This window comes from Caenorhabditis briggsae (genome assembly GCF_000004555.2).
Source record: "Caenorhabditis briggsae complete genome, chrIV, whole genome shotgun sequence".
NCBI classification, from domain to species: Eukaryota; Metazoa; Nematoda; class Chromadorea; order Rhabditida; family Rhabditidae; genus Caenorhabditis; species Caenorhabditis briggsae.
In genome coordinates, this window is record NC_013487.2 from 2541340 (window position 1) to 2556836 (window position 15497).

A 15497-nucleotide genomic window follows, 5' to 3' on the forward strand; every position below is an offset into this window, starting at 1 on the left:
ATTTCAAACTGTTTTAGACCGATTTTGTAAAAAGTTGCGAAATGTCACATTTTCGAAAAATCCTCTAAAGCCTATTTCGGACAGTTTTGAATCGATTTCAACCCATTTAAGACCGATTTTCTGAAAGTTGTGAAACGTCGCAGTTCTGAAACGTCGCGGTTGGGAAATGTCGCATTTTCAAAATAACCTCAGACGCCGATCTCGAACTATTTTGAGCCGATTTCAAACCGTTTTAGACCGATTTTGTAAAAAGTTGCGAAATGACCGGTTCTAAAACGTCCGAGTTGCGGAATGTCACATTTTCGAAAAATCCTCTAAAGCCTATTTCGGACTGTTTTGAATCGATTTCAACCCATTTAAGACCGATTTTCCGAAAGTTGTGAAACGTCGCAGTTCTAAAACGTCGCGGTTGGGAAATGTCGCATTTTCAAAATACCCTCAGAAGCCGATCTCGATTTTGAATCTATTTCAAGTCATTTTAGACCGATTTGTAGAAGTTGCGAAACGTCGCGGTTCTAAAACGTCCTAGTTGCGAAATGTCACATTTACAAAAACACCTGACGAAGAATATTTCGGACTATTTTGAGCCGATTTAAGCCCGATTTCGGCGCAGGGTGGTCTATTTTGCAACCGGACGTTCTAGAACTAGCCATTTCGCAACGGTTCTGAAACATCCGGGTGGCGAAATGTCGTATTTTCAAAGAATACTTAACAATGAATGCCTATTTGGACTATTTCGGACCAATTTCGATTTAGACCGATTTTGTAAAAAAGTGCGAAATGACCGGTTCTAAAACGTCCGAGTTGCGAAATGTCGTATTTTCAAAATGTCTCTTACATCCCATTTTTAACCGATTTTTGTGATTTTTGGACCATTTTAGGCTATTTTAAGTTGTTTCAGGCCAATTTTGGAGTTGTTTATTACCGAGTTTAAGCTATTTTAGGCCGAAGTTGGGTTTCATTTTTCGAGCGATTTTTACCGATTTTCGCTCATTTCCAACCAAAAATGTTCCCCAATTTTCAGGAGACCTCAACGTCATCGCCCCGATCATCTCAAACTTCTTCCTCGGCTCGTATGCCTTGATAAACTACGCGTGTTTCGACCAGTCGTTCGCCGATTCGCCAGGTTTCCGCCCCGGTTTCACCTACTACAATATGTGGATTTCGCTGATCGGCGCGATTCTCTGCGTCTTCGTGATGTTCATTATCGATTGGTTCTCGGCACTGGTCACTTTCTTCTGTTTCGGAGCCATTTTCATGTATCTCCTTCATCGGAAGCCGGATGTCAATTGGGGATCATCGACACAGGCGCACAGTTATAAGAATGCGCTTTCGGCGATGATTAAGGTACGGTTTTCGGGGGTTCTAAGGCTAAAAAAATGGCTATTTTAAGCTGAAAAAAATGGTCATTTTAGTGCTGAAAATGCTCCAAAAACATGATTTTTGAGACCAAAATGACCGTTTACGGGCTAAATTTGCCTTTTTTTCAAGCTTGAATCACCCCAAAATGACCCAAAATTGGATTTTTGCAGCTTTCCACCACTGAGGAGCACGTCAAGAATTACCGACCCCAAGTCCTTGTGCTATCCGGAAATCCAGCGTCCCGATCGTGTTTAGTGGATTTTGCCAATAATATCACGAAAGGAAGCTCGCTGCTCGTTTGTGGACAAGTTGTGCCGGTTTGTTCTGAAACGTCGCGGTTGCAAAACGTCACAGTTGCGAAGTGTCCCAGTCACTTTGGGCTCGCTAGAACGCGTCAGAGGTGCGCCAGGCTTGAATTTCTGAAACGTCGCGGTTATGAAATGTACTAGTCATTCTAGGGTAGCTAGTCAGCCTTGAAATTCTGGATTGTCCGGTTGCGAAATGTCGCGGTTGCGAAACGTCACAGTTGCGAAGTGTCGCGGGTCTGAAGTATCCCAGTCACTTTGGGCTGGCTAGAACGCGTCAAAGGTACACCAGTCTTGAAGTTCTGAAATGTCGCGGTTACGAGATGTCGCAGTTCCCAAACGTCCGAGGGTTTTGAAATGTACTAGTCATTCTAGGGTAGCTAGTCAGTCTTGAAATTCTGGATTGTCCGGTTGCGAAATGTCGCGTTTCTCAAAAATCCGTTTGCGAAATGTCGTGGTTCTGAAACGTCGCGGTTACGAACTGTCCCAGTCATTTTAGGGTAGCTAGAAGGTCCACCAGTCTTGAAGTTCTAAAACGTCGCGGTTCTAGACCGTCGCAGTTCTTCAATGTCGTCATTGGGAAACATCGCAGTTCTAAGACATAGCGGTTCCAAAACGTCGCAATTCTGGAGCGACACAGTTCGTAAACGTCGCGGTTACGAAATGTCGCGGTTCTAAAATGTCCACCCTCCCAACCCCTAATTTTTTTCAGTACGACCCATCGGACCGTGTGCATACCGTAATCCGAAAACTGGACGACGTCGTGAGCATCTGGATGCGTAAACGTCATCTGAAGGCGTTCTATCGTGCCGTCGCCAACTCGTCGTTCCGAAAAGGCGCTCAATCGTTGATTCAACTGACTGGAATCGCTAAAATGAAGCCGAATATCGTTTTGGTTGGATTCAAGTCGAATTGGTATATGGGTGGACCCACGGAACAGAATTTGAACGAAATGAACGAGTATTTTGGAACGATTCAGTGAGTTTTGGGTAGCATAGTTACCATAGTACCATAGTTCCCATATGTACCATGCCCAGGCCCTGATACTGAAAATTTGGGGGGGACTTTACCATACCTCATAGTGCCGGGGACCCCATAACCCAGACGATAGATCCATAGGCATAAAGTATCATCGTCAGCATACCCCATACTTTAGACCCTAACCCCCATAACCCCAACCTTAGATCGATAGACCATACCATAGTACCATGGCTACCATAGAACCATAGTACCATGGCTACCATAGTTCCAACAATCATCCCATAAGCCTTATGCCCCTACCTCCATAAGTCCCATGAACCCCCATGGAATCCATAGAACCCATGAATCACATAAGTCCCATAATTTCCATAAGCCCCATGAACGCCATACCCCATAGTGCAGTAGTTGCCATAGTACCATAATCGCCATACTACGTGACATGGATACCATAGTCACCATACCGCTTACCTAATAATACCATATTTAGCATAGTACCATATTTTCCAAAGTGTCACTGCTACCATAGTACCATAGTACCATGGTACCATAAATATCATAGTACCATAATTTCCATTTTCAGAGACGTTTTCGACTGGAACATGGCCGTCTGTGTGCTCCGTAACGGTGGCGTCGGACTCGACTTCTCCGAAGCGATGCGAAATTTGAATCTTGTGGAATCGTCGTCGAAAATCAACGTACCAAATATAGAAAACCAAGAAAAAGTGGAAAAATCGACCAATGGAAATTTATCCCCAGAAACGGTCCATTTGATCGAAAAGGACGAGACGGCACGGACCGAAAAATCAGCGGATGATGCGTCTTGTAAGTTTTGAAACGTCGCGGTTTCGAAATGTCGCTCAAAATTGGTCCAAAATGACAAAACAAAAGCCCGAAAATGGCTCAAAATCGGTCCAAAATGACCCAAAATTGGAAAAGTTCTAGAAAGGTCGTAGTTCTGAAACGTCGCACTTGCGAAACGTCGCGGTTCTGAAACATACCGGTTCTGGAACGTCGCGGTTATAAAAAAGTCGCGGTTCTAAAACGTCGCAGTTCTGAAACGTCGCAGTTGCGAAACCTTGCGGTTCTAAAAACGACACAGTTCTGCGACGTCACAGTTCTAAAACCTCGCGGTTCTAAATTCAGCTCGACTATCATATCGTGGCAGTTTCCGAAGTATGGAGATGTTTCAGCGGATTAATGCCTTTTATATTAATGGTTCGGAGATTACTGTAGTACTGTATACGTATTGTGATCGTGAATGTGGTTACTGTAGTTGTGAAAAATGTCGAAAATTGGCTTAAAATTATCAAAATTGAGCACGATTATCATCATTTTTACCATGGTACCATAGTTGCTGTAGTTAACATAGTTACCATATTACAACTGTACCATAGGTACCATATGTACCATAAGTACCATAGTTACGATAGTACCAGTACCACAGTTACCATAGTACCATGGTTATCATAGTATTATAGTACCATAGAGGTCATGGTCACTATAGTTACCATAGTTACCAAACCACCATAGTTACCGTGGGACCATATCACCATAGTTACCATGAAAACCATGGTACCATAGTTACCGTAGTTACCATACCATAATGACCATAGTTACCATAGTACCATAGTCACCATACGTTAAAAATCGCCTGAAATAGCCGAAAAACATCCTGATTTTTGCATGATCATCGACATTTTTTGGATTACTTTGGGTTACTGTAATTCACCCTCATTTTCAGCATCTATCTCTATCAATGAAACTTATGGATCCGAAGAGAATCCAGATGACGATGATCACGATCACGACGACGACGACGATGACGTCGGGGATTCTGGAGCCGACGACGACGATGAGAGGCCGAATAAGGATGATGACGTGGAGCTGGGTGTGATGGATCATCAGGACACCGAGAAACGACATTTTTCGTTGAGACGGAGAGGGTAAGGCTTGAAATTTGGTCTAAATAAACCTAAAATGGCTTAAAACGGCCCGAAAAGTGGTCTAGAACGGCCTAATTTTGGTCTAGAATAGTCCGAATTAGGCCGAAATATTGGACCGAAACAACCTAAATTTGGCTTAAAACTATTCTGTAGGGCAAACGGCCAAAACTTCGGCTTAAAATGACCTAAAATTGGCCTATAATGGCCTGAAATCGGCCTAAAGCAGCCTAGAAAGGCCTAGAAAAGCCTATATCCCAATGTTTCAGATCCCGTCGTCACACCGTCGAACAGAAGGCGTTGCTGTCGTCGATTCAACGTTTCCAGCGAAAAATCAAGAAGGTAAATGGCCTAGAAATTGTTTGGTGGCATAGAAATCTCAAAATTTGGGTTTCTAGGCCACCACTCGGAAATCGTGGTCTAGGAAGTTGTAAGCCTCATTTTGAAGCCAAAAAGCTTTGTGGCCTAGAAATCTTAGATTTTTGTTTCTAGGCCATTAGTCACTGGTGGCCTAGAAATCTCTATTTTTGGGGTTTCTAGGTCATGAGCTTTTTTTTAGGTATTAGGTGGCCTAGGATTCTCAAGATTTGTGTTTCTAGGCCAGCTCCGTTTCATAGGAGCTGGTAGCCAAAAAATCGTGTTTCCTGGCATCCTAGGCCATCAATAACTGCTGGCCTAGAATTTTAACTTTTTGGGTTCCTAGGCCACCTCCATTTCCTAGTAACGACTGATCTGAAAATCTCGGTTTGGATTTCCAGGCCATCAATAACTGCTGGCTTAGAAACCTCGAATTTGGGTTTCTAGGCCACATTCGTTTCATAGCATCTGCTGGCCTAGGAATCTCAAAATTGGGTTTCTAGTCCATCATTGTTTCCGAGCTTTTGAGCTGATTAGTGGCCTAGATATCTCAAACTTTCGGTTTCTAGGCCATGTCGAGCAGTGGGTGGCCTAGAAATTCGGTGCTTTGGGTTTTAGGCCACGTTCATTTCAGAGTAACTGGTGGCCTAGAAATCTCACTTTTTGGGTTTCTAGGCCACCGTTCACTGCTGGCCTAGAAATTTCGAATTTCGGGTTTCAAGGCCGCCAAGGAAATCTAGGCCAGGGGTAATTGGTGGCCTAGAAATCTCAAATTTTGGGTTTCTAGGCTGCCACGTTGTTTTGAAGCTTCGTGTCCTAGAAAATTCAAAATTTGGATTTCTAGGCCATTAGTCACTGGTCGCCTAGAAATTTCTATTTTCGGATTTCTAGGACACATTCGTTTCATAGCATCTGCTGTAACAGATGGCCTAGAATCCCATTTTTAACTTTCCTAGGCCACCTAACGTCTTCTAACCTCTGAATCTTCTGAATCCCATATTCCAGGGTGTCATCGACGTGTGGTGGCTGTACGATGACGGAGGCCTGACACTCCTCATCCCCCACCTCCTCTCCATCCCAAAATCCTACCTCGAAGGCGCACGTCTTCGCATCTTCACAATTTCCACGTCATCTCGTACGATGGAGCAGGAGCAACGTGGCATGGCGGCGTTGTTGTCGAAATTCCGAATCGACTATTCTGATGTGTACGTCATCGCCGACATTGGCAAGAAGCCACGTCAGGAGACGATGGCCACGTGGCAAAGTGTGATCGATCCGTTTACGGCGCCCGATGGAAGCTGTCCGATGGGAATGACGACGAAATCGGAGCTCAGTGCTCAAAGAGACAAGACTTATCGACAGTTGAGAGCTGGAGAGCTGCTCCAGGAGCACTCGATAAAGGCAGATTTGATTGTAATGTGAGTTTTCGTTTTTGGTTAAAAATAGGCTTGAAATTGGTCTAGAATGGGTTAGAATCTGTCTATAAATAGCTTAAAATTAGTCTAAACTGCCCAAATTTGGTCTAGAACAGCCCAAAATTGGCCTAGAATGGCCTGAAATTAGTCTAGAACAGTTCAAATTTAGTCTAGAACACCCTGAAATCGCCCTAAACGAGTCTGAAGCGGACTAAAAAAGCCTAAAATCCACCGATAATAGGCCTAAATTCGGCCTGAAATGAGCCATAGCAGTAGTCTGAATTAGCCCGAATTTCGGTTCAAAACAGCCCACATTTAGTCTGGAACGGCCCGAAATCGGCTTGGCCTAGTTTCAGTTAAAATGGCCTAGTTTCAGTTAGAAGTGGCCCGAATTCGGCCTAAAATCGAAAGTCCGAGTAATCTGTAAATAGTCTAAAATGGTCCAAAGTTAGTCTAAAATAATCAAAAATCGAACCAGAATGACCCGAAATAGGCGCATAAAGGCCTAAATTTGGCTTGAAGTAGCTCAAAATTGGCCTAAAATTCTTCCAAATTGGCCTAAATTCGGCCTGAAACGAGCTATACCAGTAGTCTGAATCAGTCCGAATTTCGGTCTAAAATGATCTAATTTTGGCCTATAACAGCTTTAAATCGGCCCAAATTCAGTCTCAAAAGTTCCGAATTTCAGTCTGAAATGGTTCGAAATCGGCCTAAAATCAGACTAAAACAAGTTAAAAATCGGCCCAAAATCAGCCTAGAATTGTTCAAAGGTAGTCTACAACGGCCTGAAAATGGTCTGAAACAGCTCAAATCTGGTTCAAAATGGTCCAAATGTGGTCTAGAATGGCTTAAAATCGGCCTAAAATAGGTTTGTAATCAACCTAGTTCAGTCAGAAATTGTCCCGAGAATGGACCTACAGTAACTTTCCAAATTAACTACAGTATCCCAAATCCATAACTAGGCCCAAAATCGGTCTAAAATGGACCCAATCAAAACTACAGTAATCCAGACTCAAATTCTCAACTACAGTAACCTAGATTCCGAGCTACAGTAACCACCCAAATTCTCTCTTAAAACACCTGAAAATGGGCTTAAAATCGGCCCCTAAAAATGGACCTAACCAAAACTACAGTAACCCAAAGAGCTGTCGAAACCAGGCTTAAAATCGGCCTTGTTCAGTCTGAAATTGGCTTAAGATGGACCGACAGTAACTCTCAAATTTTCCAACTACAGTACCACCCCAGATTCTCAAATATAAAGTAATTCAAATTTTCAGGACCCTTCCCGTGCCACGAAAAGGAATGGTCTCCTCATCGCTCTACCTGTCTTGGCTGGAAGTGATGACTCGAAATCTGCCGCCAATCCTGCTCGTTCGCGGAAATCAACAATCCGTGCTGACTTTTTATTCTTAAAACTCTTTCTATGAAAAAATCCAATTTTCCCCCTCCACCGCATAATCTCCCCCCAATTATCTCCGGTTTAGGCCCCGCCCCCTTCTAAAAAATCAATATTTTCTCTATTAGCTTTAATGCACACACTCAAAAGTGTCTATTTTTTCATATCCCGTTTTTCTATGCAAATTCGCTCTACTGGACTCCGAAAAATCAACTCAAATGGGTCTCGAAATGAACGATTTTTAAGGATGGTCCAGTAGAGCGCAAATGCATTTCTTTCCCTTTAAGGTATCCCTCCCCGCCCCCTCTATGCTTTTTCTCTCTGATTTATTGTGTTATAAAAGTTACGGATCTTCTTTTATATATACTGTCCCTTTAATTTTTATTTACGTTTCTGATGAATAGTTGATTTTTTGACATTGAAAAATGCGGAATTTCGGAGTGTCGTAGTTTTTGAAGGGGAAGATGTGACTGCGTAGCCTGCCCATGTATTGGTGGACCGTGACAGGATTCCTTATTGATTTTGTAATTTTTCGTATTGCCTAACGTGATTTTTTGTCAGTTTCCATTGAAAAATTACCAAAAATCGTAATTTTTAAAGATTATGCTACTTGCAGTCTTATTTTTAATGCTCCTTTTTTTTGTAAAATGGACGAATTCAGTATTATTTTGTAGCTCGTTTCAAGTTCAACATTTCACACTTTGTTTGGATTTTTAAGTTTGACCGGAGTTGTGCTTTTGAATTATGGAGCTACGCGGTTTAGCAACGACCGTGTAGCTCAGAGCTCGACATTCGAATGTAGTCGAGTTATATATATCATATTGTAGCTCTTTTTGAGTTCTACATTTCACTTTTTGATTCATTCCAAAAGTTCAAGTTTGAGCCAAGTTATGAGCTCTCCAAGTTGAAACCGCTAGACATCCACCTCGTTCTTGCCTATGACCCCTTGAAGACCGTGTAGCTCAAAAATCAATATTCAAAAATGATTGAATTAGGTATCGCTTTGTAGATCTTTTCAAGTGCTAGATTTTACTTTTTCAACCGTTTCGAAATTCTAAATTTGAGCTGAGTTCTGAGCTTTCCGAGTAGAGACAGCTAAACATCCATCTGTGGAACGTGGCTGACTTTACAACCGTGTAGCTCAGCACCCGGTATTTTAATATAGCCAAATTAGTTATTATTTTTGTAGCTCTTCTCAAGACCTACACTTTTCTATTTGTTTCAATCAGGAACTCCTAGTATGAGCCGAACTATGTGGGCCTTGTAATAGGGAGCTACGTGGTTTAGCTTCCATCTGTCCAGCTGACTTTACCGCGTAGCTCTAATGTCATAATTCTGACCTAGTAGAGTTAACAAATGAATATAACGGATACTGTTTGAATGAGTGGATGATGTATTAGGTTGGCAGGAAAGTAAATGTCCCTTGTTTTATATGTGAATAATACAAAAGCAGGATTAATCCAAGATTAGCAGTATGCACCGTCGTGGTCCACGACATGTTGGCAATGTTCAGATAACTTGTGAATACAATACCTTCAAAAGCCAGCTAGCCACTAATCAAAGTATTCATTTTTTCCTGTTTTTCACATAAACGTTGCAAATTTTCGTATTCTCTAGATGAGGTTGTATCTCTCCGAATATCCAATAATCTGATAGAGCTCATTTGGGACTATAAGTATGTGAGGGAGAACGGTCCCACTGAAGCGGCTCAGGTCTGACTTGACTGCAGGTAAAAAATGAAAAAAACCTCATGTTGCACGGAAAGTCACGCCGTACCTGAGCCGCTTCGGCTGGACGGTTCTCCTTTACCCCCGTTTAAACTTGATTCAGCTCTATCAGATCATTGGTTATTCAAAAGTATACGACGTCATCTGGAGCTTAAGGACTTTAACACACTTGATGCCTGAAAAAATGGACTGAAGGGATACTTTGACTTGCCACTAGCTGGCTTTTGGAGGGATGGTACCCACAAGTTACCTGAACATTGCCAACATGTTGTGGATCACGACGGTGCATATTGATTATTCTTGTGTTTGTGCTATTTACTAATAAAAAAAATGGACAGTTACTTTCCTGCCAACCGAATAATACAATGAAGGTGTGACAACAGTGACCAAAAACTTTTGGTCGCTTTGAACCTCTACCTAAAATTGTTTCTGTTTCATGAATTTGGTATCTATGATGCGATTTGCTCAAGTCATTGTGTCTATTGATGGGCTTCAAAAAATTTAGCTTGAAGGAAGTTATGAGTGGGCGGGCGATTGATGATTGAATGACGGCTGCGCGATTCTTTAACGCATAACTCGCTTCAAACTTCATATTTTCAAAAAAAAAATGAATAAATGTAGATCCGTAAAATTTCTACACTTCGAACACATCTAAAATGGATGATGTAACAAACTTTTTTTTCATGGTCCTTCTATGTAGCTACTATAGTCAAAGGAGGATATGTACAGTGCGTTCAATAAGGATAGGACCCCCCTCGATTTTGAGGGTTCCGGAAAAAGTAAAAAAGTAACGGAAAATCTGTGAAAGCCATTCGATTTAGAATACAAAATAACCCCCGGGAACAAATTTTCATGTCTCTTGCACTTTCTGTACACGAGTTATACTCAAATGTCACTTTTGCGACCGTTCAATAAGGATGGGACCACCCCGAAAAATGAAAAATCACAAGTATTTTAGGGTACAAATGTGAACTTTTTTTCGTTGGAAATTGTTAAAATGGTCTCAAAATAGCCTATTTTGAAAGTTTAGACAAAAATTGATTCCTCTAATCAAGTTTTAGAAAATATGATTTTCGGACATTTTTTTCCTTTTTTGGGTTTTTGGAATAAATCGCGGATAACTTTGCTCCTGGATAAAATTTTGAGCTGAAATTAGTTGGAAATATGTTTCGAATAATCATGATCATGTTGTGAGTGTTCAAGGCACTTTTGAGCTATGGTAGCTCGAAATTGAGCTCGAGTTTTGTACTGATATGCCCAATTGCCCAATATGGCCAATTGGAAAATTTTCAAATCGGTCTAAAATGTTCGAAAGGTGTTCTAAGTGATTAAAATCGCTAGTCAAATTGTTGTTTTGTACAGAAAAACAAGTTAAGAGAGTAAAATCTAGATTTTCGACAGAAATCAGAATCACCGAACTTCAAGGTCAATTTTAGAAACTTCAATCTATCTTAAATTACAAAAACGGCTCATAACAGCGTAACAGTTGTCAGTAGACAATTCAGACTATTGCAGCATTATTTTCTATAAGTTTCAGCTCAAAATTTTACCCAGGAGCAAAGTTATCCGCGATTTATTCCAAAAACCCAAAAAAGGAAAAAAATGTCCGAAAATCATATTTTCTAAAACTTGATTAGAGGAATCAATTTTTGTCTAAACTTTCAAAATAGGCTATTTTGAGACCATTTTAACAATTTCCAACGAAAAAAAGTTCACATTTGTACCCTAAAATACTTGTGATTTTTCATTATTTGGAGTGGTCCCATCCTTATTGAACGGTCGCAAAAGTGACATTTGAGTATAACTCGAGTACAGAAAGTGCAAGAGATATGAAAATTTGTTTTCGGGGGTTATTTTATATTCTAAATCGAATGGCTTTTACAGATTTTCCGTTACTTTTTTACTTTTTCCGGAACCCTCAAAATCGAGGAGGGTCCTATCCTTATTGAACGCACTGTTCATATCCTCCTTTGACTATAGTAGCTACATAGAAGGAAAAAAGTTTGTAACATCATCCATTTTAGATGTGTTTGAAGTGTAGAGATTTTACGGATCTACATTTATTCATTTTTTTTTGAAAATATGAAGTTTGAAGCGAGTTATGCGTTAAAAAATCGCGCAGCCGTCATTCAATCATCAATCGCCCGCCCACTCATAACTTCACGCACTCACGTGGGTTCAAGCCAATGGGTCAGAAATCGCGCCCCAGTAAACGTGAGATTTTAGAAAAAATTCGCTGCTGAATTATGTGGCTGAGGATCAAACTTTTAAACGTTGCACGAAAAAATCACGCGTTGCAACTCGTTGATTAGAACTAATTAGGTCAAATCCACGTCAACTTGGAAATTATTAAATTTCTTTTGGCCTAAAAGTTATTTGGGGCGCGTTTTTTGACCCGTTGGCTTGAACCCAACGCACTGTATATTGACGTGGTCAATTTTAAAATCTTTTTGTAGATCTTGTTAACTTTTTCATTTTTTTCTTGAAACAATCCGGAATTCTAAGTTTGAGCCGAGTTAGGCGCCTTCAATTATCTGGGTCGAAGTCGACGCCTGCCGGCCGGTTGCGCCCAAAGGGCACGGGCATCTAAAGAAGGTGCATAACTCGGCTCAAACTCGGAATTTTGAGACGAACCAAAAAGCAAAATGTAGAACTCTGGAAGAGATACAAAATAATATTTAATTCGACCATATTCAAGTTTCGAGTATTGAGCTACACAGTTATAAAGTCGGCAGCGTCCCAGAGATGGATGTCTAGCGGTTGCTACTTGGAAAGCTCATGATATACGCACTTTAGATCAAGCTTAAAATTTCTGTATTATTCAAAAATAAAATGTAGAACATAAAAAGAGCTACAAAATGATGTAAGTTTTATACTGTATTCGAATTTTGTTTTTTGAGCTACAGACCTCCTCTGCCATGAGCCGATTTTGCGGGCCCTGTTGTTTCCCGGTTTCTAGCTCAAAAGTAGTTGTACAACATTGGTTGAGTCAAGTATCATTGTGTAGCTCTTTTCAAGTTCTACATTTCACTCTTCAATTCAATCAGAACTTCAAAGTTTGAGCCAAGTCATGCGCTGTTTTCCAGATGTCCAAATGCTCCAAGCCATTGCTCTACGAATCGCTGACTACTATCATAAAATTCACAGAACCAAATCTTCGGTTAATCGATTTTCTTTTTTTCCCCAAAATTTCAAAAATTCGAGTTTCAGAATCCACCTCACCCGACGTCTTCCATCGATCAAAACCGTTGCCAAATCGACGCTTTTGAAAATCGATAGTCTAATTTTCGAAAAAGACAAAACTATCGTGAATGGGACCATTTATCAGATAGGGTGCTGTTTGAACCTGATCCCTGGACCTCATCAGAATGAAGACGCTCAAATTAAAGACGAAGAGCAATTCGGCGACTTGCAATTGGTGCCCACGAGATATACGCACTTTAGAGAAGTTTTCGAAAATGTGCTGCCGTCCTCCCAGCTTACGATCCAGGATTCTAACGGCCAACAAACATACCGATCCTCCTTTACCGTTCCCCAAGGATTGCGGTACATGAATACTGTAATCCTCCGAGGACATCCGATCCGTATCAACGAATTCCACGTGGCAGAAGGTGTTCAAACTATTCGATTGCCAATTGGAATCAAATTCACTATCAAGAAGATTAATGTAGATATTATGCATGTTGGAAAATTCGAACCAATTTTGGACAGCTTTCCTGAGCAAGTGGAGCTTATGAATAGTTCCGTTTTTGAAGATACACTCGAAGAAAATCTCAATGGTCCTATTGTTAAAAACGCCAAAAGACTTATCATCAAAGAATTAGCACCCTATACACGGATACTAAATATTAGACGGCTTAGCAATCTGGAGGTGGATTTGCGGTACTGTAAGACAGAACTCACACAGGTTCTGGGGCTTGTTCAAAATTGTGTAGCTGATGGGCGGCCTGTTGGGACCACGTACTGGATTGGATTTGCATTTCTCAACGAGGGAATGAAGTGTTTGAATGGGATCAGAAATCAAATGTCTGTGCGCAGTTCGACTAAAAGGTAAGATAATTTTGAGTTCTTCTATCTTAATTTCTTTGAGAGATATCAAAAAGTGGTCAACTATGAAAACGTTTATGATGTTATGATAAATATTTTATCAGTTGACAAATTTTAGATATCTTTCATAGGAACTGAGATAAGTGAGCTCAAAGATTAAGCACATGCACTTTCTCCCTTTTCGCTCTGTATCTGGTTTCATAGTTTCATAGACAAGATACAGATTTTAAAACTAAATCACCTTGTATTATAGTACTTTAAAAGTTTCATCAAATCAATGTAGGCTGGTCAGAAACTATTTATTCTGTAAAAAGTTAGGATCCTTTCATTCGAAATTTCCAGCTCAATAATCCTATCGATGCGTGACGGATCGATCCTCAAAATCCTGCTAAAACAAGACGGCAAACGTTGGGTTTTACGATTTAAAGTTGCTGCGGATCTACCTTAATCACTTTCAAAGGCACATATGCATTTTTGTTTTGTTTGTAATCTTCTTTATTTTTCAAAAATCAACTTTTTACTGTATGGAAACTTTTCTGTAATACTTTTTTAATTTTCTAAAACTGAACAATTTTCAGTTTCAGATAATTCACTTGACGGCTGGAATGTTTCTAATACATTTTCTATTCGCTGAGTTTCCGAAGAAAATGTATTGAACTTTTTTTAAATTTAATTCGAAATCATTATTTTTTAAAAATTTTCAGAATTTTAAGTTCTTTTCCAACTACTTCTTTAAAAAGTGTTAATAAAATTTTGATTATTACATTTGCTATTGTCGAAATAAAAAAGTGACACCTGGTGGTTGCGACCCCGACGCCCCGCCCACAATTTCGCAAGTGGGGCGTGAGGTTTTGCAACTGTGCGGCTCCCTTTCGGGATTATTGCATTTAATGAGATTTCCAAAGAAAAAATGCAATTTATTCAAGAATTCACAATTTCAAGAGAAAATGATTTTTTAAATTTCAATCAACTAATAATTGATTGAAATTTTAATTCACCTGCTTTCCAAACAATTCACCTGCTTTCCAAATTTTTTATCTCATTTCCTGTGAAGGCTATCAAACAAAATTTTCAACTGATAATTTATTTATCATAATTTCACAACTATTTTATCAGTTAATAGATTTTTCATCTTAATGGAACCTAGATAAAAGGCTCAAAGTTAAAAGCTAGGAGCCCTTCTAATACAGGTTATACGGCATGCGTTTTTCGAAATAAATATTGTTTTTAATGAATATTTTGGTTAAAAGAAAGTTTATTGTGTTTCTGGAACTAACTGAAAAAATGACCTGGAGCAAAATATTGAGAAACAATTTATTTTCAAATTTCAGAAAAAAGGCCTAAAATTCTTCCAAATTGGCCTAAATTCGACCTGAAATGAGCTATACCAGTAGTCTGAATTAGTCCGAATTTCGGTCTAAAAGGATCTAATTTTGGTCTATAATAGCTTGAAATCAGCCCAAAATTAGTCTCAAAAGGTCCAAATTTCTGTCTGAAATGATTCGAAATCGGCCCAAAATCAGCTTAAAATTGTTCAAAGTTAGTCTACACTGCCTGAAAATGGTCTGAAACAGCTCAAATCTGGTTCAAAATGGTCCAAATGTGGTCTAGAATGGCTTAAAATCGGCCTAAAATAGGTTTGTAATCAACCTAGTTCAGTCAGAAATTGTCCCGAGAATGGACATACAGTAACCCAACTAAAACTACAGTAACCTTCCAAATTTCTAAATTGACTATAGTAACCACCCTAAATTTATTATCAGTTTTGGAAAAAAAAATTTAAAATAGTTTGCTTGACGACTTCTTACTTTCCGCTGGAATGCTTCCGATGTCCAGAAAATCAATAAAAAATCAAGTTGTAACAATTCCAACAGAAGTATTGTGATTATAGCGCACCAATCGCTTAGCAGGATTTTCTTCAGATCTTGTTGTCATCTTTTTTGGGAATAAACTAAAAAAAGTTTCTC

At 39.9% G+C, this 15497-nt stretch overlaps 2 protein-coding genes across 2 annotated transcripts in view; both read left to right on the forward strand.

Annotated features, from left to right (window-relative positions):
* The window catches only part of Cbr-nkcc-1, a gene marked incomplete at both ends in the record, with an annotated part of 13161 nt that extends 5388 nt beyond the window's left edge, over positions 1 to 7773 (forward strand). The window contains 9 exons of the mRNA XM_045244917.1: positions 1025 to 1347; positions 1533 to 1679; positions 2380 to 2645; positions 3229 to 3470; positions 3792 to 3863; positions 4390 to 4591; positions 4858 to 4930; positions 5951 to 6363; positions 7638 to 7773. Coding sequence (XP_045096571.1) covers positions 1025 to 1347; positions 1533 to 1679; positions 2380 to 2645; positions 3229 to 3470; positions 3792 to 3863; positions 4390 to 4591; positions 4858 to 4930; positions 5951 to 6363; positions 7638 to 7773 — 1874 coding nt within the window. The remainder of the gene's footprint in view (positions 1 to 1024; positions 1348 to 1532; positions 1680 to 2379; positions 2646 to 3228; positions 3471 to 3791; positions 3864 to 4389; positions 4592 to 4857; positions 4931 to 5950; positions 6364 to 7637) is intronic.
* A 4796-nt stretch (positions 7774 to 12569) lies between these two features.
* On the forward strand, positions 12570 to 13978 carry CBG18758 (the record flags this gene model as incomplete). The annotated part of the gene is made up of 3 exons (XM_045244918.1): positions 12570 to 12643; positions 12694 to 13533; positions 13873 to 13978. The coding sequence occupies 3 exons, from the start codon at positions 12570 to 12572 to the stop codon at positions 13976 to 13978; spliced, it is 1020 nt and encodes a 339-aa protein (XP_045096572.1).
* Between the last annotated feature and the right edge of the window lie 1519 nt (positions 13979 to 15497).